The sequence below is a fragment of the Rhipicephalus sanguineus genome, chromosome 2 (assembly GCF_013339695.2).
Source record: "Rhipicephalus sanguineus isolate Rsan-2018 chromosome 2, BIME_Rsan_1.4, whole genome shotgun sequence".
In the NCBI taxonomy this organism is placed as follows: Eukaryota; Metazoa; Arthropoda; class Arachnida; order Ixodida; family Ixodidae; genus Rhipicephalus; species Rhipicephalus sanguineus.
This window is the reverse complement of record NC_051177.1, coordinates 91658481-91682687: the sequence shown is the minus strand read 5'-3', so window position 1 is coordinate 91682687 and position 24207 is coordinate 91658481. Positions and strand designations below refer to the sequence as shown.

At 43.5% G+C, this 24207-nt stretch overlaps 2 protein-coding genes across 2 annotated transcripts in view; one reads left to right on the top strand and one right to left on the bottom strand.

The window, feature by feature from the left end:
- Positions 1 to 6190: 6190 nt before the first annotated feature.
- Positions 6191 to 10785, bottom strand: LOC119383377 (ATPase inhibitor A, mitochondrial). The gene is made up of 4 exons (XM_037651478.1): positions 10604 to 10785; positions 10155 to 10209; positions 9297 to 9386; positions 6191 to 6483 (listed from the first exon to the last, which is right to left on the bottom strand). The coding sequence occupies exons 1-4, from the start codon at positions 10726 to 10728 to the stop codon at positions 6352 to 6354; spliced, it is 402 nt and encodes a 133-aa protein (XP_037507406.1). The 5' UTR covers positions 10729 to 10785; the 3' UTR covers positions 6191 to 6351.
- Positions 10786 to 10954: 169 nt separating this feature from the next.
- Positions 10955 to 24207, top strand: part of LOC119383376 (oxysterol-binding protein-related protein 1) — a 115757-nt gene continuing 102504 nt past the window's right edge. The window contains exons 1-7 of the mRNA XM_037651477.2: positions 10955 to 11364; positions 11949 to 12034; positions 18457 to 18531; positions 19642 to 19753; positions 19883 to 19968; positions 21561 to 21705; positions 24043 to 24155. Coding sequence (XP_037507405.1) covers positions 11196 to 11364; positions 11949 to 12034; positions 18457 to 18531; positions 19642 to 19753; positions 19883 to 19968; positions 21561 to 21705; positions 24043 to 24155 — 786 coding nt within the window. The 5' untranslated portion in view covers positions 10955 to 11195. The remainder of the gene's footprint in view (positions 11365 to 11948; positions 12035 to 18456; positions 18532 to 19641; positions 19754 to 19882; positions 19969 to 21560; positions 21706 to 24042; positions 24156 to 24207) is intronic.

Here is a 24207-nt window from a genome sequence, read left to right as displayed (position 1 = left end):
GATAGATAGATAGATAGATAGATAGATAGATAGATAGATAGATAGATAGATAGATAGATAGATAGATAGATAGATAGATAGATAGATAGATAGATAGATAGATAGATAGATAGATAAGGATGACCATGATTACTAAATTATATAGATGTCACTGCTATTATTAAAAAGCTACATTGCCATTTCGGATACTTTTCGTTTGACACCACTGAACACTAGGTTGCATATAATTAATTGATTGTAATTAATCTTGGTTACTAATCAACAATAAAAATGAACAGTAGAAATCCATTATATGAAATTGTGATCTATCGTCTTATCGTGACTATATACCTTGAAATACCATCTATACTATAGATGTGCTTCTACACTAAGAGCTTGCGCCCATAAATTTCAAATAAATTGTTAGATTCTTTACTATTATTTTTTACTATTACCAATTTCCTATACGTCAGCGTGATAATGTGCATCACATCTGCAGACTTGTCTGAGTTTTAACGTGATCAACATGCACTTTCTCATCAATTTAGCCACAGGCATTTTTTTACCCCTGTAGGGCTGCTTTCCCGCAGTAGGTTTTAGGAAACCTCTTCGGGAAAAAAACCCAGCCAGCGTAATCATACCAAATTGCAAGCACATGGAAAGGTTGTCGTACTGTACTTGTCACTACAGTGCAATTAGCGAATAAATGATCGTTGTGCTACAATTAACTTTTGAAAAATCATCCCATGCATTTTCAATGGATCCACGAAAGTGTCTTGGGAAAAAAATCCAGCCGGCGAATTCAAACTAATTGCTATGTACAGCACAAGAACGCTGTCAGCGTTAAGTGCCTTAAGTACAATTTGCGAATATTAAGGCATCCTTTAGTAATCAATTTTTAAAGAACGCTCCCCATAGCGTCACGCCGAGCGCTTCCCTTTAGGGTCGACTTTGCCGCAGTACTCGATGGCCCAGATTGCTAGACATGACAGGTGAAGCCCTCTTACTGACAATCTTTCTTCACTGTAAACGCAGCAGCTCTAACCCTTTGAGACGCTATGTACACAATTGTGCACACCACTTGTTCTTGCTATTTGCATCGACTAGGGTTTAAGAATTAGCGAGATACATTGAGCTTTGGATTGAGCTTCATTTAACCCTTTCAGACGCCCCCGTATGAAGAACTGTCTGTGAATGCGTCAGATTGACACAACATCATTTCAAGGCACTCGATAGTCTATCGCAACAAAAATAATGTCATGATACGTTGATTTGTGTGTGTTATGGTAATTAATCCGAATTAAATTGTTATTACGTATCTATTTATCCTGAAGCCATTCACGGTTTGTTTTTGCGCAAATAGAATCAAATCTCAGGCTAGAAATACGGTGCAAATTCGTTTTAGGTTATGTTAAACTTGAGCAAAGAAAAATACTTTTGTCGTGGCTCACGGAAACAGCCACGTCGAACAACGCGTCGAACATGGTAGTGCCTTCAGCAAAGTGATTATATGCCACAGTACACTGCAAAATTAAGCTAAGTGAAGACAAATTTATTTCGCAGGTGGTTCAATTCATCCAAAAGTCAATGTATCTTGCTCTTTCTTTGCTACTAGTCGACACAAATAGCAAAAACAAGTGGTGTGCGCAATTCTGTACAAACGTATCAAAGGGTTAATTTCATTTTGCCGTGTAGCTGTTGCATATGATCATCTTGCTGAAAGCACTACCATGCTGGACGAGTCGTTCGATGTGCCACTTCCCGCGAGCCATGTCGAAAGTATATTTTTTCTTTGCTAAAAATGGACATAACTGAAAACGAATTTGCACCACATTTTTAGCCTGAGAGTTTGTTATATGTATGCGAAAACAGAGCATGAACGACTTCAGAGTAAAGCGATATTTAATTACAATTTAATTATAACTCATTACTATAACACACATAAATTGACGTACTACGACATTATTTTTGTTGCAACAAAATATCGAGTACCTTGAAATAACGTTGTATCGATTAGACGTAGTTACGGACAGTTCTTCATAAATGGCGCCTGAAAGGGCTATCGTGAAGCCATCTTACTGACAATCTTGCTTCACTGCAGAGACAGCACATTTCCGGCGAAGCCATTTTACCGACAATCTTGCTTCACTACAAACACAATCTTTGTGGTGAAGCCGTCTTACTGACACTCTTGCTTCACTGCAAAAACAGTACCACTACGGTGAAGCCATCTTTCTGACAATCTTGCTTCACTGCAAATACAGTATCCTCTATGGTGAAGCCATCTTTACGTCTTCAGTGCAACTACATGCAGGAGGTGAAGCAGTTGGTGTGGTTAATTATGCGGCACGCCGCACCACCAAAGCAAGGTTAGTGCAACGGTGGCGCGCGACGCAGCGGTAGGAGTTCACGTGGTGGAAAAATGAGGACGTATGCACCGCCTACGAATATTGTACGGTGTGTGTGCGTCTGTGGAGTGTTGTGCCGGTTCTTTGGCTAGGGCACTTAAGATTTGCCCGCCCGATACAAAGAGCTCAGCCGCACATCACCATCATCATGAGTACGATTCACGAACGCCTACGAAAAGCAAGGGTGACGAAAAGAACGGAATTATTTCCCTCGTTCCAGCATCTTATTCCTCCTTCAAGTAAGAAGGAACTGTCAGCCTCGCTATCGTCAAATTTTGCAGGTGCAATCCAACACGAACACCACCTTTCCGACGCCTCTGAAAGTTCAAGTACAGCTTTCTCTGCTGCGCCGGCTCTCCACCACTAAGTGCGTATCTCGAGTGACTATTAGCGCCTCCTTGTGATTTCGCACTTTTAGCGCGAAGAAGCCCATGTTTTGCTCATTTAACCACTGATACAATTAACGCTATCAACCTCCCAACTCCTCCTTTTGAATTCACGGCACAAGTGCTTGACCAGCTGCCAGGGGCGTAGCCAGAAGTTTTTTTCGGGAAGGTGGGGCCCCTCCTTGATCTCAAGTGGGGGCCGGGCAGGCAGATACGGTCGAGTGTCATTTTGTGCTGTATGTTCCGTGGCAAAAAAAAAAATTTATTCCGGGGGGAGGAATAATTGCCAGCTGCCACGGTGACCTGGTGGTTACGATGCTCGGCTGCTGACACAAAAGAAGCGGGTTCGATGCGGCGGGTCGCAGCGGTCGCATTTCAATGGAGGCGAAATACGCTAGAGGACCGTGGGCTGTGGGATTTCAGTGCGCGTTAAAGGAGCCAAGGTGGTCGAAATTATCCGAAGCCCTCCACTACCGTGTCTCTCATAACCTGAATCGCTTTGGGACGTTGAACACCATATACTCGCAGACAGTTTTTATTGGCAACGAAGCGAAGGCTACAGAGCCACAATGCACGTATCTTACCGCTAATGAATGTAGTCCTACAATTGCGTCCGTGTTTTCTGCGTGAGATATATGAAATAATACTTCATTTTCTACATGTAGCTTTTTGAGACGGAACGCAGCGCACACAAGCGAGATATTTGTATTTTTTTACTTTATACGTTGTCAGTTTGCGTTTTTGCGTGCGTGAAAAAGTCGCGCCTTTTACCCGTACCTTAGACGCTAAGCAGCGTTTACGTCGAAATGCAACGCTAGCCATCACTTTCCACGGCGTTATACGCGCGCCAAACCGGACTACTTCGCGTAGCAGTACAAGTGCAGACGCTCCGCCCCCGTAGCTTTCCCTTCATTGCCAAGAAAAGTTGTCCGTGAGTATGGACCAACCACGACCTGTTTTTTTTTTTTTTTTTTTTTATGTAGCGGCCGTGGACCGACCAACCATGAGTGACAGTGCGTCAGAGCATAAATGTTTCAACATCTCCACTAGACAGAGATAAGACAAGCTGATTCTGCTCCGGAAATTTACGAACACACGACAGTGATTACGCCGAGAACATCGATGCGGATAAGTATTGCTGAGACGTATTCAGACCTTTCCAACGAGGGCTCCCGGGGCACCCCGTCACGTTGCCCTTTCGACTACTGCGAATGTACGCGACTCCCTAAGATATCACTGACGAGACAGCAACACCAGTCACTGATCTAATGCGATGAAATCAAACGCGAACAGCGGAAACCATGACTTTTGGCACAGTCCAACCACTGATCGCTCCTAGTGGTGGTCAGTGACTTCAACTGACGCATGCTTTCACTATCACTGGTGTGCTTTCCGCCGGCGTCACCGTAGCGCTAGAATTTTGCTCCGGCTGGCTCTATTGCACCGCGCGTGCTTATCTGCCTGTCACACCTGGCACTCATAGCGCCACCCGAAGCATGATTCTAGTGCTAGGATTCTAGCTCTGTAAACAATAAGCATTCTGTGCATAACCGAAATTCAGTGATGCTACCGAGAACTTCTGATTTGGAGCAATTTTTGGAGCAGCAAAATTTTCATTTAGAGCACTTCGGGGCAGCCATAATTTCCATTATGGAGCACTTTAGAGCAGGTAACTTCACATTCTGGTGTACATTGCAGAAGCAAGTTGCATTTACATTCGGACATAATAATTATCACGGGGAAAAAATTACGGCAGCTACGCACTAGTGGTGCGAAGACTGAAGAAACAGTGGAACTGGTGGCATTCCCCTCCTCCTCAACTTCCCTTTCCCACCCGTTGCTATACTATACAAGACTGTGGTATGCTTCACCCTCTCCCATTCCCTCCTCCTCACCCACACTTTCCTTTCCCATCCCTTGCTATACTAAACAAGGCTGTGCTATGTTCACCCTTTCCCCTCACCCTCACAGGCTTATCTCTGTTTCTATCACTTTCTCTTTTTTTCTCTCTTTCTATCTTTTTCTCGTTCTCTCACCCACAGCAACGCAATCATATGGTTCCCATGTGTGCTTGTTCTGTTAGCGTGCCTGGATAGCCGCCGAGTAGTTATGACACTGGCTTTCGGACCCTTGGTATCCGGGTTCGAATCCAACCTCGCCAAGAAATTTTATTTTCTTTTACTTACTTATTCTTCTCCTACTCTCCACTTCTCGTCTTTTCCTTCCTCCAACGTGTTGCTAGGCGACGCATGGTGATGTCATCGCTCGGCGATATAAGGCGCATTTTCTGCGAACGCCGCCGGTATACTAGCTCAAGCTGGGCCTTCCGACAGTGGGCCTTCCGATGCCAGGGCCGTCAGCAACGGGCCCGCTACTGACAGCTGCGCATGATAAGACAAAACAGCGGCTTCTCCGACGAGGAGACAAGCCTTTATTAATGAGATTACGTTTTTAAAAAAGCAAGCAAAAGATTCATATATGGACCTTTCCACTCACGGTGTCCAAAGGAACGGGACTTTTTTTATTTTCTTTAACGGCAAACGCGATAAATGCGTGGACGTGCTGGTAGAGGTAACTACGAAAAACCTCTTCTGGATGGAGATTGTAGGCAATAGTGTAGGCACAGCGTTAGCCTTTAAAGCAAAATAGACGTTTGTCTGCATAAACAGTGCAACAAAGCAAAACAAGCAAAGCCAGAAGCATTATTATTACATATGCTCTATCAGCAACTTATTTAACATTTAGCAAATACTGGTAAGCAATGCTCCATGGAACGTCTGGCCTTTTCATTATTTAATTAGCCTTTTCAAATAGTCGATTATTAAGAGGTCAGTTTTACAGTACATCCCAGTTTTCATAACTTTAGCCTTAAAAACACCGACACCAGGAACAAATAAGCAGATTCTTTGCATGTGCAGATCTGTTCAGAGTGTGTGAATGACGACTGCATAGCCTTAAAGTTAAGTCTAACCCCAGAGCAAAGTAGCCTGCTGCAATACACATATATATAATTATTCATGGCATTTTACGTACCAAGACCATACGATTATGAGGCACACCATATTGGGGGACTCAGAATTAATTTGGCCATCGGGGGTTCATTAATGTGCACGTCAATCGAAGCACATGGGTGTGCTGCACTACACAAGCCCCCACGTTTATGCCTATTGTACAGATGCCAGCGGGGACAAGATTCGCGCATCAATTTAAAGTTTATTTCAGTGCAGTTGACATTTTTAAGTATTCCCAAATTATTCAATAAGTTTGTATTTATAGATAACAGCTATTTTCCTCAAACCACACAGCACACTACCCAATTTTATATGTGAATATATTCCCACACCTACCAGAACGTGGCAGGCAGTTGCATGCTTCAGCCGTAAAAGCAAAGCATAATTCAAAATGAGAGACCACTGATGCAATCTTGCAACTTCTTTACTTCACCCTAGCTACAAAAAAACACAGCTCACCGAGGTTGCTCATTGTTCCTCTCGTATAGCAGGTAACAGGCAAAAAAAAAAAAAATTTAACATAAACGGAATAAGCAGGGGCACGAGCTCTCTCCCAAAACTTTCATCTCAGTGTTCCTTGAGGTCCCGAATCTTCTTCTTGTGCCTCTCTATCTCGTCCTGGTGCTGCTTGATAAGTTTCTCGTGTTGCTTGATTTCGTCTTCGATGTGCTCCTTGAGCACCTCAATTTGATGAGCTTGCTGCAGGAGAAAAGTATGGAAACATACGTACATCAGTGACTGAACAATGGTGGCCCACAGGGTAACATATGTGAACAAATGGTTACTTAATGCAAAACACACTGCATATATACACTCTGGAGCTAAATTAATTTCAATATACGTGATAAATACATGGTAACCAATGAACTGGCATACCAGGCACTTCATTCTTAAACATTTCCTGGGGAAACCCTGATCTTGAAATATATTTTACCTGCAGTTATTCCACAGTGGATAGAAATTCAGTGCATTTGCCCACGTGCAAACACTGCATTTTCCACAACACTTCTAGGTCAGAAAAAAAATTCAATATGCCCTGAGATGTAGGTGTGGCAGGGCCGGTATTGTGTTGAAGCCCACGAAAATGTGCAACACTGCAACGCAGGATTGATGGAAAACAAGTACAATTTGTTATGGTACTAACAATCCGTGGAGCTTAACTCAAGTCACAATATGAACTGCTGGCATTTTATTTTTTCTTTCTTTTGTTTGTCTGCCCTATGACAGATTGGGTTTTGCATATAATATGCCAAGGAGTGACAAAAATAAATAAAAACAAGCGTGATAGCAAGTGGATCCTTAATTTGATAACCATAGTTTCTAACTTTAGTAACATTGTTTCACCACTTTAATAAGTTCTTTCTCGTCGGTTATTTCATACTTTTGCTTTGATTTTTAAGAACCTTTTCAGGCTCTGACCATCATGTGTACAAAAAGGGTGAGGTTGCACAGGCTAAGCGTGGTGATCATATGCAGTGCAGACTAGATGTAATGTCTGTAGGAAAACTGACACTGTTTGTAATAAAAGCAGCTAGAGGAAATTACAGATCACTTGGCATGCTTCTATAGTTGTGCAAAGCTTAGTCCAGATCTGCACTCTATTTTCTTTAAGACTACATATAGTAGCCTTGGTGTGCTCTAATTAAAAACAAATTTGTACAGTTTAATGCCCCAAAATTGCTAAATGCATTAGGGGGGATGCTTCAGTGCAGGGCTTTTCCCAATCAAACATTCTTCACAAACCCCAATACATCATATATTCCACAATAAATCTTGATGCCTCAATATTACAATTTAAGCATGGGAAACCTAACTTGTAACCTAAAGTAGTGTTTTTCATATGCTCGTATGACCTTTCAGTTAGTATAAAAAAATATTAACAAATTCTCCACCATGCCATTCAGGTTTCAGCTATCATTTCATTCTTGATAGCCGGAAGCAAAGGTGAAGAAGTTGTTACAATTTCCCTTCATGTGAAACTGTTCAGGTGTTCCAACGATGATGCGTGCTTAAGTCCAAAGTTTTTGCATTTTGCCACCACTGCCATGTATCAACCTCTTGTTCGGCAGAACGACTTCAAACGGTGTGCTTCAACAAGTGTGGCTGAAAATTTTATCTATCATTGGCTCCTGCATAGTATATCCTGCATAGCAGCCACTCTAGTTCTTCAACGTATTACTCTAATTCAGTTTTCAGTTTCCTTTGTATGTGGGAAATTTTGTAAATGCCTTCAATGGGAAATGTGTGTCATCCACCATTCATACCCTCAAGGAGGAGCAAGGCAGCCCTGTTATGTCAAGCTAAACTTATCCCACTTCTTTCACTTGGAGATGTTATTTCTGTATAAAGTAGATCTAATGCAGAAGTAAATACAATGTCTGTAATTAACATATAAGAAATGCACACCTGCTCGTTTAAACGAAACATTGGATATAGCAGAGGTATTTTTTGTGACCGATATAAATTCATTTGTTGCTCAGCACAACACATGCCGGTCATGCTGGCATTTTTTTTTATATTTTTCAACATGTTAGTAATCAAAGGTGGCAGCCACAATGATATCATTGCAGCCCTGTGGATCAGACTGTCACTGAAACTGCCGGCACAATGCTGAACCTTCAACCAACATACGGCTTTGAAAGTAAAGCTTTAGTAGGCATCCCCCCTCAAACACATACATTTTGCTCAACTGCCTGGCCAATGCCTCTTCTAGAATGGTGCCTGTGGCGTTGCTCATTCACCCATTGTGCCTTGAGTTGTGGTCGGTTTTACAGAGACGGCGCAAGCTACTTCACTATCGCAGCTGCCAATGGGGTTGGGTTGGTGTTGTATTGCAGTGGTTGTGGCGATAGTATGCGCATGCGTGTTGCAAGCAACCAGTGCGAGGATAGTAGCTACCACATCCAGTGCAAGAGAGGGAAAAGGGAAACGTGCCTAGAAGAGGCATTGGTCTGGCCACATAAACAAGGCCAATCCCAAAGTTATCAAAGATAATGGCTTGCCAGGCCAACACCAGCGTCAGCACGTGTTTGTTGTGCGATGCCACCAAACCCACATGCCTCGGATCATTCACCAACTGAGCTAACCAATACATGAGTGCTCAGCAGTTCTACCAAAGTTGCCACGATGGAACAGTGGTTACGCTGCTCAGCTGCTGACCTGAAGGTCGCGGGTTCGATCCCGCCCGCGGCGGTCACACTTCAATGAAGGCGGAATGTTATAGGCCCAGGTACTTAGATTTAGGAGCACATTGAAGAAACCTAGGAGGTCAAAATCATCCACACAGCCCTCCATTACAGCATGCCTCATAATCATCTCATAGTTTTGGCACGTAAAACCCCGGTAATTACAATTATTGCACCAAGAAGCCATTTCCTATGATGGTTCCTGCACACTTTCCTTTTACTATCTTGTGCCCTTCACTTTTTGAAGATGTGAATGTAGCGAGCAAGGACTGCGCAAAGTGTCCAGTGGTATGCAAAGGCATGTTCTTAAGTGTTACTCGGACTGACCAGCTTGCGGAAGTACTCTTCCTCCCTAGCCGCCTCCATCTTGCCAAAGGCACCACCAGCTTCACGGACGCTGCCGCCACCGCCGCCGCCCTGCAAAGAAAATGAAAAGCACGAATGGCACCTATTAGTTCATAGCATCACATAGAAACACATGAATCATAATAAGACTACCGCTAGAAGCGATGTTCACGAACAGTGAAGAGAACACACAGCATCCACGGGCACGTTAAATCTGGTCTTGAACGTCCATCGCGTTGCTGAAGTGAAGCACTCGCCGATTCGGCAAAGGAAATCGTATTAACACAGAAAAAAATGAAAGCTAGTTCCACGCCTGTAAAAGCAGAGTAAACAGCGGAGCTGGCAAGCAAGTGCCAACACCTGCGAACGCAGATTGCGTTCTTTCATCATCTTCTTTCATCTTTCTTTATCTTTTTCTACATCATCTTCTTCTTTATTTTTTAAAATCTATTTCTATATTGCCCTCTCTCTCCTCACGCTTACCATCAGTCCTCCTCACCCTCACTTCCATTTCCCATCCCTTGCTAAACTATACTATAAAAGGCTATGCCATGAGTTACACTATCCCCTCCTCATTTCCTTCCTTCTCACCCTCACTCACCTTTCCAACCCCCTTGCTATACTATACTATGCATGGCTATGCTAGGAGCTGTGTGGCACATACCCGCTTTCTGTGGCGCATACCCGCCGAGTTTCCTGGCACGACGCCGGATCTACCTCAAGCTTAAAGACCTCTGCTGTTAAAAGGGTACTTCAGACATTTATCATGCACTCGTGCGAGGCGATGGCGCCAGCGGCACGCGGTGCACAACATGCGGGGAAGCGAAACGTGCACCTCACCTTTCCAGAGCCACTGCCCCATTCGCCGGACTGTGACTGCGAAAACCGTGTTTGGCTGGAAAAATAAAGATAAACAACAAGATTAACGGTGCAACATACACGCAAATAGACAAATCCCCCGAAGCAGCTTGTTACAAAATGTGCATCATTCAGTTTGCATAGACGGTTCTTCGAGGTAACTAACGTGACCGCGTACGTCTCCGTAGCGGATGCGTACTGCGTCCCGTGGTGTAACGCAAATGGATGCGTAGTAAACAGCCAACGACAAGGTAAAACAGGCGTTGACCCTTCAGTCCCGCTAGGTCGTCTAGGGCTAGACGACCGCAAAACCAAAGTCTCGCAAAGTGCACGTGTTCCCTAGACATATATGGGCAGCTTCCCGAGTCCACCGTTTAAGTTCATTCTTTCCTTTCTGCGTGCCAGAGGCAAAGTCAGCATAAGGCACATACCTTAAACACGGCAGAAATCTGAAGCTCCTCACGACTCGGCTACTCTGCTGCAACGCCATTTTGCCTGTGATGCTGGAATATTGGCGCGCCGGCGCTTCGCAGAAGGTGAAGTGCTGCCCTTCCATGGTGCTGCCTTAATGTAAATGAAGAATTATAGTCTTACTGCTTTTTATAGATCGTGACAATCTGTCGCAATAATAAATGCTTGATGTTGTCGCATAATCACGTACTTGCTACGCAAGTGCGCCGTTTAACTTCTCAAACCGGCAAACGAACAAAATATACAAAAAATTTGACTGTTTGGTTTTTGACAACAGCTGACACGTGATAGCGGTTGTCTTGGGTTGCACGGTCTGCGTACGACTATTACACTTCGTAATGGGTATTTTTCGTTAACGTAGAGGTAAAGCTGTTCGCCAAACACGCGCGGATATTCTGTATGCTGCGTGAAGTGTCGTATTGCAAGGTTGTGCCTTAAGGGTGAGGCTGGGAGGCGTTGTGCGCGCGCGCGTATGTGCGCTTACTTACGTAAGATCGCCGTATCATCGCCTCTCGGGTGTCAAGAGAACGGAGTGAGTCTCTCGTGTCGTAGATGACGATCATGAGCGTTCTTTCGGACGACGAAGATGCCTGCGGTGCTGCCGATCTATCTCCCGAGGAAGAACTACTGCAGGCTGCGAGATCGGGCTCATACACGGCTGTTGAGAACCTCCTCAACAGTGCTGCCGCGGAAAAAGTCGCCCCCAACGTTGACTGCAAAGGTAGGCTCCTAGCCCTTTTTATTTTGTGTAGCTGTCTAGGTACGCTTGTACATTTCTTGTCTTTCTAACGGCTGATATCTTCTGTCACTTTACTATTACCCGGCAATGTAAGTGTTCGGGCTAGTTGGTGGGTAGTCCTCAACTATGCGTACAGCGCAGGTCTACACGTGGACTAAATAAGAGGCGGAAGACACGGCCAGCGCTTTTACATAGTTTCGTTACGAAAAGTGCCACCCACCTGTCGACGAACAGCTTTATATAATTGAAACTTACTTCGACTACGTGATGAAAAATAAAACAAAAAAAAGAATTATTTTCTGTTGCTTCACCTCAGCATTACGTTAATTTTAGTTTAACAAATATGATGTGCAGACTTAAGTATCTTTAGTGGCACTATCTCACTCACACACTTTTCTTTTCTTCCCCAGTTTCTTGATTTATTGTTTTGATTCGTGCATACTACTGTTTTAAAGTGTGTAATTGTTGCTGACTGGAGCTTAAAGTGCTTCTCATGGCGTTACGTTCAACTAACAAGCCACTGTTGCAGTTAGTAGTAACCACAATTTGATTATTTATTCATGTAGGCACGCAGAAGGCCAATTTGGGCTGGACACCGCTGCACTTGGCCTGCTACTTTGGACATTTCGATGTGGCTGAACTTCTACTTGAGGTGTGTATGGATGGTCCGTCTTGAGCAGTGATGCTCTGCCTAAATTATCAATGTATTGTGCATATGCCAACACGTTAAGTGCACTGTACCCACCCTTGCTCTCAACTAGCACCTAGGTTGCAAGGAATTTTCATTGAAGCTGTCAACATTGGGCTGTTTTCTTTTCCTTGTTTTTTCTTGCATTACGTATTCGAATGTAATAATAGATCTGGGAATCACAATGACAAGGCCTTTTCACTGTGATTGTTTCAAGCACCTGTGCTAATCTCAATGCTGTAAAAGATAAGCCAGAGATGGCCGAAAGTCTTGCACACGTCAAATGAAAGGCTTGCTGCTATGTACAGGTGCCAACAAAATAATTCGGAGCGCCGGATCGGCCGTTTGTCGGCGGAGCGCACTCGCTGAAAGTACAGCCATGATCTGTGCGTGCGCAGCATCCCTAGCAAGCAAGCTTCGCTCCCTAGTGTGCCTAGATAGGCATTGCCTTGCGTTAAAAACCATGCTGTTTATCCCTCTTAGCGCTGTGACAGCGCAACAACCTGTAGGCTACAGTGTGCTGCCGGGCGGAATCTCTGAATGCACGCGTAATCCTTGTGGCGCGACCTTAATTAACTCTGACTTTAGAACTTTTAATGATCTCTTAATAATTAACGAACTTAAATGAACTCTTAATTAGTCTTAATTTTGCATGACCAGTCTTATCACGGAGTCTTGATATTGAGTAGTCTCCATTACTGTTTGCAACACTTAATTACTTTTAATTATAAGTAATTGTGTTCATTTAATTAGTAATACACTTTAGCATGCTTTAATAAAGATGTAGTCTGATGTCCGCCGCGTGCTTAGATTTAGGTGCACATTAAAAAACCCCAGATGATCGAAATTTCCGGAGCCCACCACTACCGCGTCTCTCATAATCATATCGTGGTTTTGGGACGTTAAACCCCAACAATTATTATTATAGTCTGATGTCAGTGTTTTACTCTAATTTCATTAAAGTAGTCTTGGGACTCTTGAATTGCTCTTAGTTACTTGGTGCCTAATTAACCTTTACATGTTTTATTGAACAGTAGAGGTGTAGTATGCTGCTTTCTGATTTTTGCTACTGCGAGTGTTATGGGTGAGGGTGATCAAACGGTCACATTCCACGGCTAATGAACCACTTAATTGCTTCACTTTCAAAGGCACCGATGCCGATTAACGTGCATGCACGCGTGCGTTTGCTCCACCACGTGCACAGAGCGTTTTAGAGACCGCATCTGCACAGCCCCCCTGTGAAACGGTATAAGGTACTCAACTCTATTTTTGAGCAAGGCAACACCTATCTAGATCAACTAGAATGCAAGACAAGCTAGCTAGGGATATCGCACATGCGCAGACCCTGGCACAACTTTTTCACTGGGGCACTCTGCCGACAAGCAGCCACCGCTCTGGTGCTCTGAATTATTTTGTGGGCACCTGTACAGTCAACCACACAATTATACAGACCGCACAAGCACTTGCCTAAAAAGCCACTTTTGCCCTCTGCTATTGAGCTACCTGCTGCTAGGAGCTTTGCTTGGGCAGATACACAGGTTTTTGTGCTTGCAGGTGTGGTTTACAGTTTATCACGATCTTGGCACCAGATGCCATCACGGCAGCCATTGCTGTTCTGTGTCTCCTCACGCTGAACAGCACCAGCACATGCACCCAAGGAAGGCTTTCGACAGCAGGTAGCTTGCTAGTAGATGGCGCAGACTGCCATTGTGGCATGCGCTCGTGTGGTCTCTATTATATTGCGGTCAACTGTACAGCATGGCGAGTGTCCTTTCACAGCATATAATACTACGCTATGTAATCTGTAAGAGTAGCAATCGTGCATCACGAGAAGGGAAGGTAGAAGGTTGTGGCCATATTAACTATCTCGCTGCACACTCGAAATGGAATTTAAATGAATTAAGAGAAGGCACAGGAAAGCTAAGGTAGAGATGACTGTTTAAAAAGGATGTAGGTTCGTGTACACAGGTTTAGGCACACATTACAGAAACCCCACTCTTCTGTACCTCATAAACATACTTTCGTTGCAACACGTAAAACTGCATAATTTAAATCTAGTTTTGCACCATGCTGATTTCACAGGCATGGTGAAGTGTGAGTGACAAATGGTGTGATCAGACATGAGTATGGATGAGAATTAGTGGCGGGTTGTTTAAGTGGGAGTGTGTATGAATGTAAGGTAAATGTCGGTGAGCGTGAAACGAGATGATTGTGCACATGAGTGGGTGCCAGTGAGTGAGAACGAAAACAACTAACACAAATGTGCTTAGGCAAGTCTGTGCAGGTGTGAGTAGGGACTTGAATGGGAGTAAGCACAACGAGTTAGTTTGAGCAAGTGTTCAGTTATTCTGACAACCAGTTGTGTCTAGTCTTTCAGGCACACCAAAGAAAAATCCTAAATTAGTTTAGACCGATGAATTATTCTTTAGAACTCTACTTTTGGTGAGTGCGTGGGAAGAGGTTGTTTATTAGAAGAAAAATATAAAGTTCAGTCTTGGCCTTGTTCAGTGTACAGTTAGACCGAGATTAACAATGAAGACCTAGCGAGCTAGCTAGGTCTGTGGAGATCCCACCAAAACTGCAGTTTTATGGCTAGCTGTTGTTAGCAGCATCACTTTTTATTTTTATATCCTTTTTCACTTTTTGATATTACAGAAGCATGACTTACTGATATCGCTCAACTTATTTTTCCCTTTAGTGTCATTTTTATCTGCACAACAAATTACTTTCTCGCATGAGCTGTAAGGTCTTAATTGTTCTTCAGTTTCTGGTTGTTTTCCCAGCAATTTCACATGGCTTTCATAAATCATCATTTCATATTTATTGGTTGTCTTTATGTAAGTGCGTGCTTTAGCAAAGAGCAGTTGGCAACAGTGCCTGTGTATGAGTCATCATATGTCTCATCCTTTGTCCTATTCTTTGCAAAATAACAACGAAGAGCCAGTTCAGCCCTATCCTTCATCTCGTTGAAGGCAAACTCCAAATAAAAATCTAGACCACGTGCAAAGCATTGTTTGAAACAGTGCGTTTCGGCCTGCTTGCAAAATTTTACCTCTGAAAATACAAGTAGATGTGTTATGAAGAGCTCACAGAAGTATATGTTATTGATGCCAAAACTGTTGATAGCCCCCTTCAAGGCACTGTTGACAAGGTGCGCTAAGTATGTTGACCCCTAAAGATAATCTAGCGGTCTAACGTGACCTAGATTTTTGTGTTTACTGTCTGAATCCTTGTTTAGACAGTGGCTGTGTGTCATGGGTGGTTCCTGTACACAGTTCTCGGTCATCTGACATGGGCAGCATTGGTGAACACACTCCGGACTGTAAATGCAAGGCCTGTCAAATAAGCTTCACATTATGTTGAAATCATGGAAGTTTCTAAACTATTATATTGTAACGCGGCGCCCGAATGTCTGTGCCTTGCGGTCTTCCGCGCAATGCATGATGACATTACGTCTGGGCACCTTGGATTTGCCCGGACGCTTCACCGTATCCGACAACGTTTCTACTGGCCTCGATTGTGGAAGACGACCAAGCACTACGTTGCGAGTTGTGATGTCTGCCAGCGCCACAAACAGCCTACTACTCATCCGGCAGGCACACTGCAACCTGTTAAACCACCGACTTCACCTTTTGAGAAAGTCGGCATAGACTTACTCGGCCCCTTCCCTAAGTCTGCCACCTGCCGCCGCTGGATTATCGTGTGCGTAGATTACCTAACGCGGTTACCTAACGCAAAATATTTTAGGATCTGTCAAGTACGAGCAAAGAGACAGAGATTTCTTGCACTCTTTAAGGGGGTATGATAGGGTAGATCGACCAAAAAGTGATTTTCTGATTTCATTACTAAAAAATAATGCACAATTTGAGGAGCAATACCGTGCAATGGCGACCACTTAGGACTGCACGAAGCCATTTAAAAATGGCCCCAAAAACCGCGCCACCTCATGGACACGAGGTTTTGTTTGTTCACATGTTCTTTTCCATCGTTGTTTCTGCGTGTATTTTTTTATAATAAATATGCCTGGGTCTGGTAAATGTGTTCATTTCCTACCATTTTCATCAGTTTTGACTGCAAATTTTCCCACCAGGGATGCTTTTGTAGCGTAGTCATTGGTTTATGTTTCGAGCACTTTTCGCATGCATTTTTAGACATAAAAGTGAGTTTTTCTCACAATCAGTTTTCTGAAGATTTACCAAACTTAATGCGCTTTTTCTGAAAAATTATGCAGCCAATTGTGCGGAGTTTTTCTCAGATAATACTTAAATTCCTTCCTAATAGTCTGAACCTAAAACATTTAAGAGTGGTGTGTGCTATAATTAAGAAAAAAAAAGATTAATTGAGAAGTCTCTCTTACGGCATGTGACAAGTGAGGTCATTATTTTTTTTCTTGGGAGATAAGTGTAGGAACCTGTTCTTATAGCAAGGGATTAATGCCACTACCATGTGGAATTGATGTGCCAAATTTCATGGTCATACTGTTTTTTGTTTCTGAGAAAAGGTACACTAAATTTTACACCCCAGTCTAAAGTTTGGTACTCAAATATAAAAAAAACGAATAAAAGCTACAGGGTCAAAATTGCACAAGGTGAAGGCCAGAAGCTTCCTTATTGATCATGAAAAATTTCACAATAAAATATGCAACAGTTCCTGAGATTTAAAGCTGAAACCAAGATAACCCGTTCACCATACCATACCCCCTGAAGTGCTTTTTGTGAGCTTTCATACCGAGGAGCATGCTGAAGGCTACACAGTGGCAAGAACAAAGGAACGACAAGTTACGTAGGTGCGTGTCATGACCTCATGCCTCGTCATGATCTCTTCTTTTTTTATTTTTAAACATGCTGCCCCACTTTTGGTGGGATCATGGCTGGTTAGTGTCGCTATTGTGTAATCTTAGCACACTACATAACATAGCGCTGGCACATGGCAGCCACAGTAACTATGCAGCACAAGAATGCTCAAATCAGTTTATAGCCATGTAGTTCCCTCACTTGACATTGTCAGGCTATCAATTACTTAATTTACCAAGACAAGAGTCAGAGTAATAGGTCATGGTACTGGCGAAATAGGAGACGGGGACGAGAAGAAGAGACACTGGACGACGCTAGATACCAACTCGCCCAACTTTCCGTCTTAAGAGTCATGAGATTTCTAGCTGTCCTTGAAATGTAGTCGTAAATTCCCTGCCACGTGCAGTGCTCTAATATTTGGCTCAGGTGTTCACTGGAGCCTTGACTACCGATCAGCAGCATTTTCTGACCGTGTTAAAAAAAAAGTGCTGCAGGGCCCCTTTAAAATGACAGTCTCTATGGTTGCATTTATAGGTTACGCTCATGTAATTGCTGAGAGGTTTTTAAGTACCAGCTCCCTGCCATTGTTGTTGGTCACCTAGGAAATGTTGTAGTCATCAATAAATAAGGAAAAGATGAAACGGTATACGGAATTTAAATGTAAGCCAGGCCTGAGCCTGGCAACTATTGGGAACTCTTCCTGCATAAAAAGAAAAGTGCCCAGGTGTCCCAACAGACTGTTACATTCATGACATTAGACTTATTCATAAGCTAGCATCACAAACAAAACTGTACGAAGGACATGAAAGGACGGGCACTATACTCGGCGACAACTTTTCTTGGCACTGAAGGGAAAGCTACGGGGGCGGAGCGTCTGCACATGTGTTGCTACGCGAAGTAGTCCGGTCTGGCGCGCGTCTCGTAACGCCGTGGAGTGTGATGGCTAGCGTTGCACTTCGACGCAAACGCTGCTTAGCGTCTAAGGTACGGGTAAAAGGCGCGACTTTTTCACGCACGCAAAAACGCGAAGTGACAACGTGTAAAGTAAAAGAAATGCAGATATCTCGCTTGTGTGCGCTGCGTTCCGTCACAAAAAGCTACATGTAGAAAATGAAGGAGCATTTTATATATCTCACGCAGAAAATACGGGCCCAATTGTGGGACTACATTCATTAGCGGTAGGATACGTGTATTGTGGCTCTGTAGCCTTCGCTTCAATGCCAAGAAAAGTTGTCCGCGAGTATAGTTCAAATCTTGCAACTTTTTGCTTCATGAATATGTGTTTTTATACTTCTTTGTGACATTAAACCCCCAGAATTATTATATATTGTACTTCTGCTATGACCTAAGTTCAGGACTCTTTTAGGAAGGAAGATACAGTAAGACACAAAATCCATCAAGGAGAAGCTTTTCTTGCTTTTCTTACTCATAATCAATTCCTCATCCATCAGAGAAATATTAATATATACTTGTGTGTTTAACTAATGATTTGGCTAATTTGAAGTGACTGTTGCTTTCTGTCATGTCGCTTTAAGGACAACATCTAGACTGTGTAAGCGTATCTTCTGATCACACTGTTACTCCCTTGTGTAGCATGGGGCCTATGTGGATGTCATCAATCGTGAAGGAGACACCCCCTTGCACAAGGCAGCTTACACAGGCCGAGAGGTGAGTGCAAGAAGAAGAAAATGCTGCGGTCATTTAAAGCTCATAAAAAGGTTACAGCGGTTCATGCGTGGAAATATTTTTCTATGAGAAAGCTGAATAGAGAAAAGAAATGGATGTAGGAGAGGCTGAGAAAATGGCTCTGAACAGAAAGAAAATTCTGCAGCAACCATCAAAAAGGACTGGCGAGGTAAGCGAAGCTTCTCAGTGTTTGACCGTCTTGACTGGCTCTCATCGCCGCTGTGGAGCTTCTTGTCTCCCTGCTGAAGCAGCTTCACACTGCTCTGAATCACTCTTCACTGACTAACGAAACCACTCCATTTGACGTTATCTCGGTTGCAGCGGCCCATTGTGCAAAGTTGCACAATGGGCCAACCAACCCGTATTACTGATATCTGCAGAGGTGAGTCTCTTCTGTCGTGGCTGAGACAGAGAGAAAGATTGGCTGGCACTACTGACTGCATCGTAACTGTATAGTGCACCGCTGAAGTTTGAATATTGGTCAGCAGTGGGGGGAAGACGGGATGGAAAGATTGTTGAGATAGGAAGGAATATAGAGTGTTCTGAGCCGGTAGCTCTTCTGGCATATGCTGCTCTGTAAACGCTAAGCATGCCTAGAAGAAACGCGGAAAACAAGAAATCCCGCTGTGTCTGCTACCTAGCAGGTGTGAAATCCGCTACCTAACCTACGTGAGGTGTACCATCATTGTTGCCAAACACCTTTGTGTGTTCACTCTGGTTGGGATGGTGTCATCACTGGTTCAGCCAATCAGTTAACACCATACTGTGCTTGTGTATACACATAAGAAACACCTATACAATATAATTGGAGTTGACTTGCACTTTCACTGTTTTTCTCATGTGAGATCCCTTTCTCAAACGTTCATCGAAGGAAGACTAGCATGCAACTTTAAATCTAGCCTGTGCTGCATGCAGTGAGGGAACGCTTTTAGCTAATTTTAACCATCCATTCATGGCTAGCACATTATTGCTTTTATCTTAGGTCGTGTGAAACCGGTCAAATGTTTGTAGACTGTGTCATACTGTAAACTTTCTTGGTCAATTTATAGCTCACTGGAGCTTGTAAATCTGTACTACATGCCTGCTTTTCAGGGCCTGGTGATGCTGCTTCTGAAGCACAATGCGGACGTCTTCATCATAAATTGCGAGGGGCAATCTCCGCGCCAAGTGGCCAAGGATGAAGATATCAAACGCATTTTGGCAGGTGGGGAGAGTTGCACTAGCATGCAAGATTAGTTTGGAAAACAGCTTTTTGTTTCTTTTGTTTGTTTGTGTTTTTTTTTTACTTAGCATGGAATGATGATGCTGACTTTCATGATGTTTTTGTTTGCAGCTGCAGAGGCTGCTGATGCAAGAAAAAAGGCCGACAAGCTTTTTGCCGCTGCGAAGGAAGGGAACATGAAGACCATACAATGCCTGGTGCGTGTCAGCCCAATGTTTTTCTTGTGCAGTAGTGAATGTTTAGCTTGTTGTGAATTTTCTTTCATTTTTCAGCAGAGTCGTTCACAGTAGGGACGGGGTGTTGCAGCCTGATTGCTGCATTGCACTTTTGATTTCCGGTTGTGGCCTGCTCACTCAATTTTAGCCTAAATGTTCGTATAATACCCGAGTGAATTCCCAACTTTGAATGCAGTACATATTATTCTGCGGTAATCTAAAGCTGTTTTATAGCATCTGTAAAGCACAAAAAGAAAGGGCATGGTTGTTGACTCCATTAGTTCTGGCTGCTGATATCCACTATAGTCGGATACAACTTTAGAAGGCAGCGGCATTTCCTTCTCAAAGGCAGATGAACACAAGCCTGCACCAATGGGCACACACTCGGGACTGACTTCATGGGCGGGACGGCCAGTGGCTCCGCCTTCGGAGAACATCGGCGCGTGCATGAGCGGGACTATTTCTTTAGTCGCGTAGGCGATCGACAGCCGCGCTTCGGTCATCTGGGCGGGGCCTCTCCTGCCTTCTTAGGTTGTTTCCGACTATAGTCAAAAACGTGCATGTGAGTTGACCGATAACTTTATATCTTCATCAACTATGTCAAAAGTCGATACAGTCAAGCATTGCACCATGACCTTATACAAAGCATACACAGCACTTGTCTGTGTTTCTTCCTGGTCCTTCGTCCTTTTTTGCGCTGTTAGTAACATTATGGGATTTCAAAGCAAGTGCAAGAATTCACGAACCACTGCTGTTGTCCTCTCAAGTGGTATGCTGTTCAAAGGCTCCATGTGAAATGTCAGCTTGGATACTTTTAATTCAGCCTTTTGTAATGTACTACATATGGATACCACGAGGTGCTTTGGCTGGGCATTGGGAAGGTCATTCTAAACCACGTTGCTTGCCTTTGTGTGAAGAGATGCGAACAGAAATCTGCACTTGCACACTCTGGAACGAACTTGTTCTTGATCTAATGCCTTGCGCTAATGGCATGCACATTTCTTTTCCGATATTGGCATCTTTATAAGGAGAAGTGTTGCTAAAGGAAAAAAAACATGTGTTGACTTTCATTATTTGTTTACCTTCATTTTGAGTGATGGCAACCAAATAAACCAGTGTAATAAAGGTGAGCCATGCTTAAAGCGTCGAGTAGGCTTTGTATTATATTACAATGTCAAAAGCAGTTGCTAAGAGACACCTTCCTAGCAAGATGTAGGACCCTGGATAAAAATTTCTAGAAGCTAATGAAGTTAAAAGCAATCTTCAGTGCCCCTTTGAAGAACACTGTAGAGTAATAAGTAATGCATTTGGAGTAATTCATTTGACTTGTAATCATTTGGACATTTGGAGGCACAGTACGTACAAGAGGCACCTCGTGCAATACAGGTTTGATGTGGCTGACATAACCTGCTCAAGTCCTTATCGGCCACATAAAATAGTAGTTCACTCATTTTGTCGCTGTAGAAGAAAGCACTTCCATGCAGGTGCAGCTTCCCTATAATGAAGTCTTTACTGTTTCTTTTGTTTTTTTCTGTTGTCACTTTCATGCGTTACCATTCTCAACAAACAAACAGCTTCGTGGGAGGCATCCACCGAGCATCAACAGTGTCGATGGCTTTGGCAACACTGCTTTGCACTGTGCGGCATACTGTGACAACAAGGAAGTGGCCGTCTTCCTCCTGCAATGTGGAATTGACTCAACCCTGCGCAATCACAGAGGTATGCAGTTTCTCTCTATCTTTGTGGTATAGGTGAGACGCAGCATTCGTCTCCGTCGTGCCTTTTCTCTTTTGTTGGCTGTCGTGCTACACTGTATGAACAATCATCTTTGGAGTGGCGATTTATAGATAAGGGGACACTTTGAAGCACATGCTATAAAGCGGACATTCTTGTCAAACTAACACGTCTCATAGTCGACTTCGTGGCACAAGTTGTTGCAATGATGACTTTTTGTCATAAACTCTTACGCTCAACCAATGAAGCAGTGTTATTCCACACATTCTTCTGCAGTGTGAAACAACTACTTGCTGAGCTGTGTTAACCTGGAACAAAGGGTAACATTGCAATACCTGGAGCTACCATGAGACACAGTTATGGCTCAGTTCATAAGCAGAGACCTGATCATACAAACTAAAGCCTTTTGCACTGTTCTTAAGATTCTCCAGTTATTGGCCGCGAGATCGACCTATAGGTGGCAGCAGCGTCGCCGCGTTAGTGTGGAGAGGCGGTCGGAGGCGCGTATACAAATGCACACAGCGGCGCTTCGTTGTGAGCAGTTTCAGCCAATTGTCAGCGAATAAAATGCGTTGATTGCTGCTTACTGGTAATATATACCCTCCTCATTGTTGAATCGATGCACGAAAATCAGCCAACATTCCTATTACTAGTGAGAGAAGCGCTACCTGCCGATGAAAGGGATGCTTGTCCTGGATGACAGTCTGCGCTTACGCACTATATGACATTTTTTGTTGTATTCTCTGTACGTGTTTAGCTTGTGTTCTGTGTACTGCGCACTGCTGTAGCACGACTGAACTACTTAAGTGTTTACTTCTTGTTCATTTGTACACCAGCCCATATTCCTGTGCAATGAGTTCATTAGCACTGTTCACGCGAATACGCATATGCAGGTAAGAGTTGAGCACAGAGCTTTCATCGACTGATTGCACGACAGTGATGCAACAAAGGTTTGGTTATTTTATGGAATAAGTGTCTTTTTTTCTTTTTCAATGTAATAATGCCCGCTGCCTACCATCAATTTATAACAACTCCACACAAACGCTCAAGATAATGTGAGAAGAAAAGCATGAGGTTTTGCGCGAAATTGATACGACATAAATGTAAGGCACGCCGTCGGGCTAAGCACACAGGTGGTTCTGCATAAATTTTGCTCCAAGTTAGAATTGCGCGCACCGACTCCGTTTTATCACTGCCATGTCATTCCATTGTCTGTTAATTTTTTTTAGGGACAGTTTGAGTACCGAAGTCTCAGACTTCACTCGATAGAAATATTTCGCTGTAGCGGGACTACGACCGTAAAATAAAAGGACATCTTAAGCGCAACTAAAGCTCATCATGAACTACAGTGCTGCAGTTATACACCTAACAACAACGCAAAAGAGCATGAGCCTCGTTTTTGTTTACCACCGAGTCGCTAAAACGCTGCATTCACACACAATTTAATGCTCCTCATGTTTGGGACTATGCCAAGCGCACTTTACGATGTGGTTGAGCCAGAAAGCGGCATCAACAATGAAATGATTCCGGCGAACGAAGGGTACGACACCAATACACAGCGCTCTCGAAATTCGCACTCACTGATCTTATTACAATGCGCATGCGCCGAGCAAGTCCATTTGCTTCTGTACACCATGTTAGGTATACGTACGAGCAGTTAAACTCCCGCTAACATAACAGAACAAACCGCCCTTTGAGAATGTGCAGGACGTACGCGCACATGCAAACACGGCGTGGCAAGCAGACGACGCAGGGAGCAATCCACACTAGGCGCGCTTCAGCCAGTAGCCGCCAGGCGGCGACTCCGCTCGATCTCGCAACGAATAAAGTGCAGCCCTTAGAACACAACATACCTATTATTTTAAACAAATAGCCTTATAAGTAATGCAATTCTCAATTCGTAGGATAGTTATCTTGAAAACATGAAATAAGGTTGTTGTCTTTTTCTTCTAATTTAATAGTGTTTAGTGATATATGTTCGCGTGTGTGTTATTATGCTGATACAAAATTTCGTCAGTATTGCCTAAATTTCACAACTGTGTGCTGTTGTAGTGTCGCACGAGTATACACGACAACATAGTGTAATTACCTGCTTCCACTTATGTTAGTGCTAAAATAAACGTTGTATTGCTTTCTTCTAAATATGCTCCGTGTTCTTTTATTGCTATTACATTGTGTTATCGTTCTGTTGCTTTCTGAGCAGTCATCCACTGTCTAGTAGGAGATTATGGGTTTCGTCAAGCACTTGATTCCACTTTTCATTCATAATTTCTTCCAGAATGTCTTCAGAAAAACAAAATTGAGGTGGATTATCTTTTACAGAGCAGTTGGCATCTGATTTGGCACGGACGGATGAAATGAGACAGATTCTTGATGTGGAACCCATTCGTCAGCTACGCAAGAATGCCAACAGGCATGAGGGACCCCTACTCAGGGTGTGTGGGGGCATTGCCTCTTGAATTGTATATATCCTATTCAGGTGTGGAT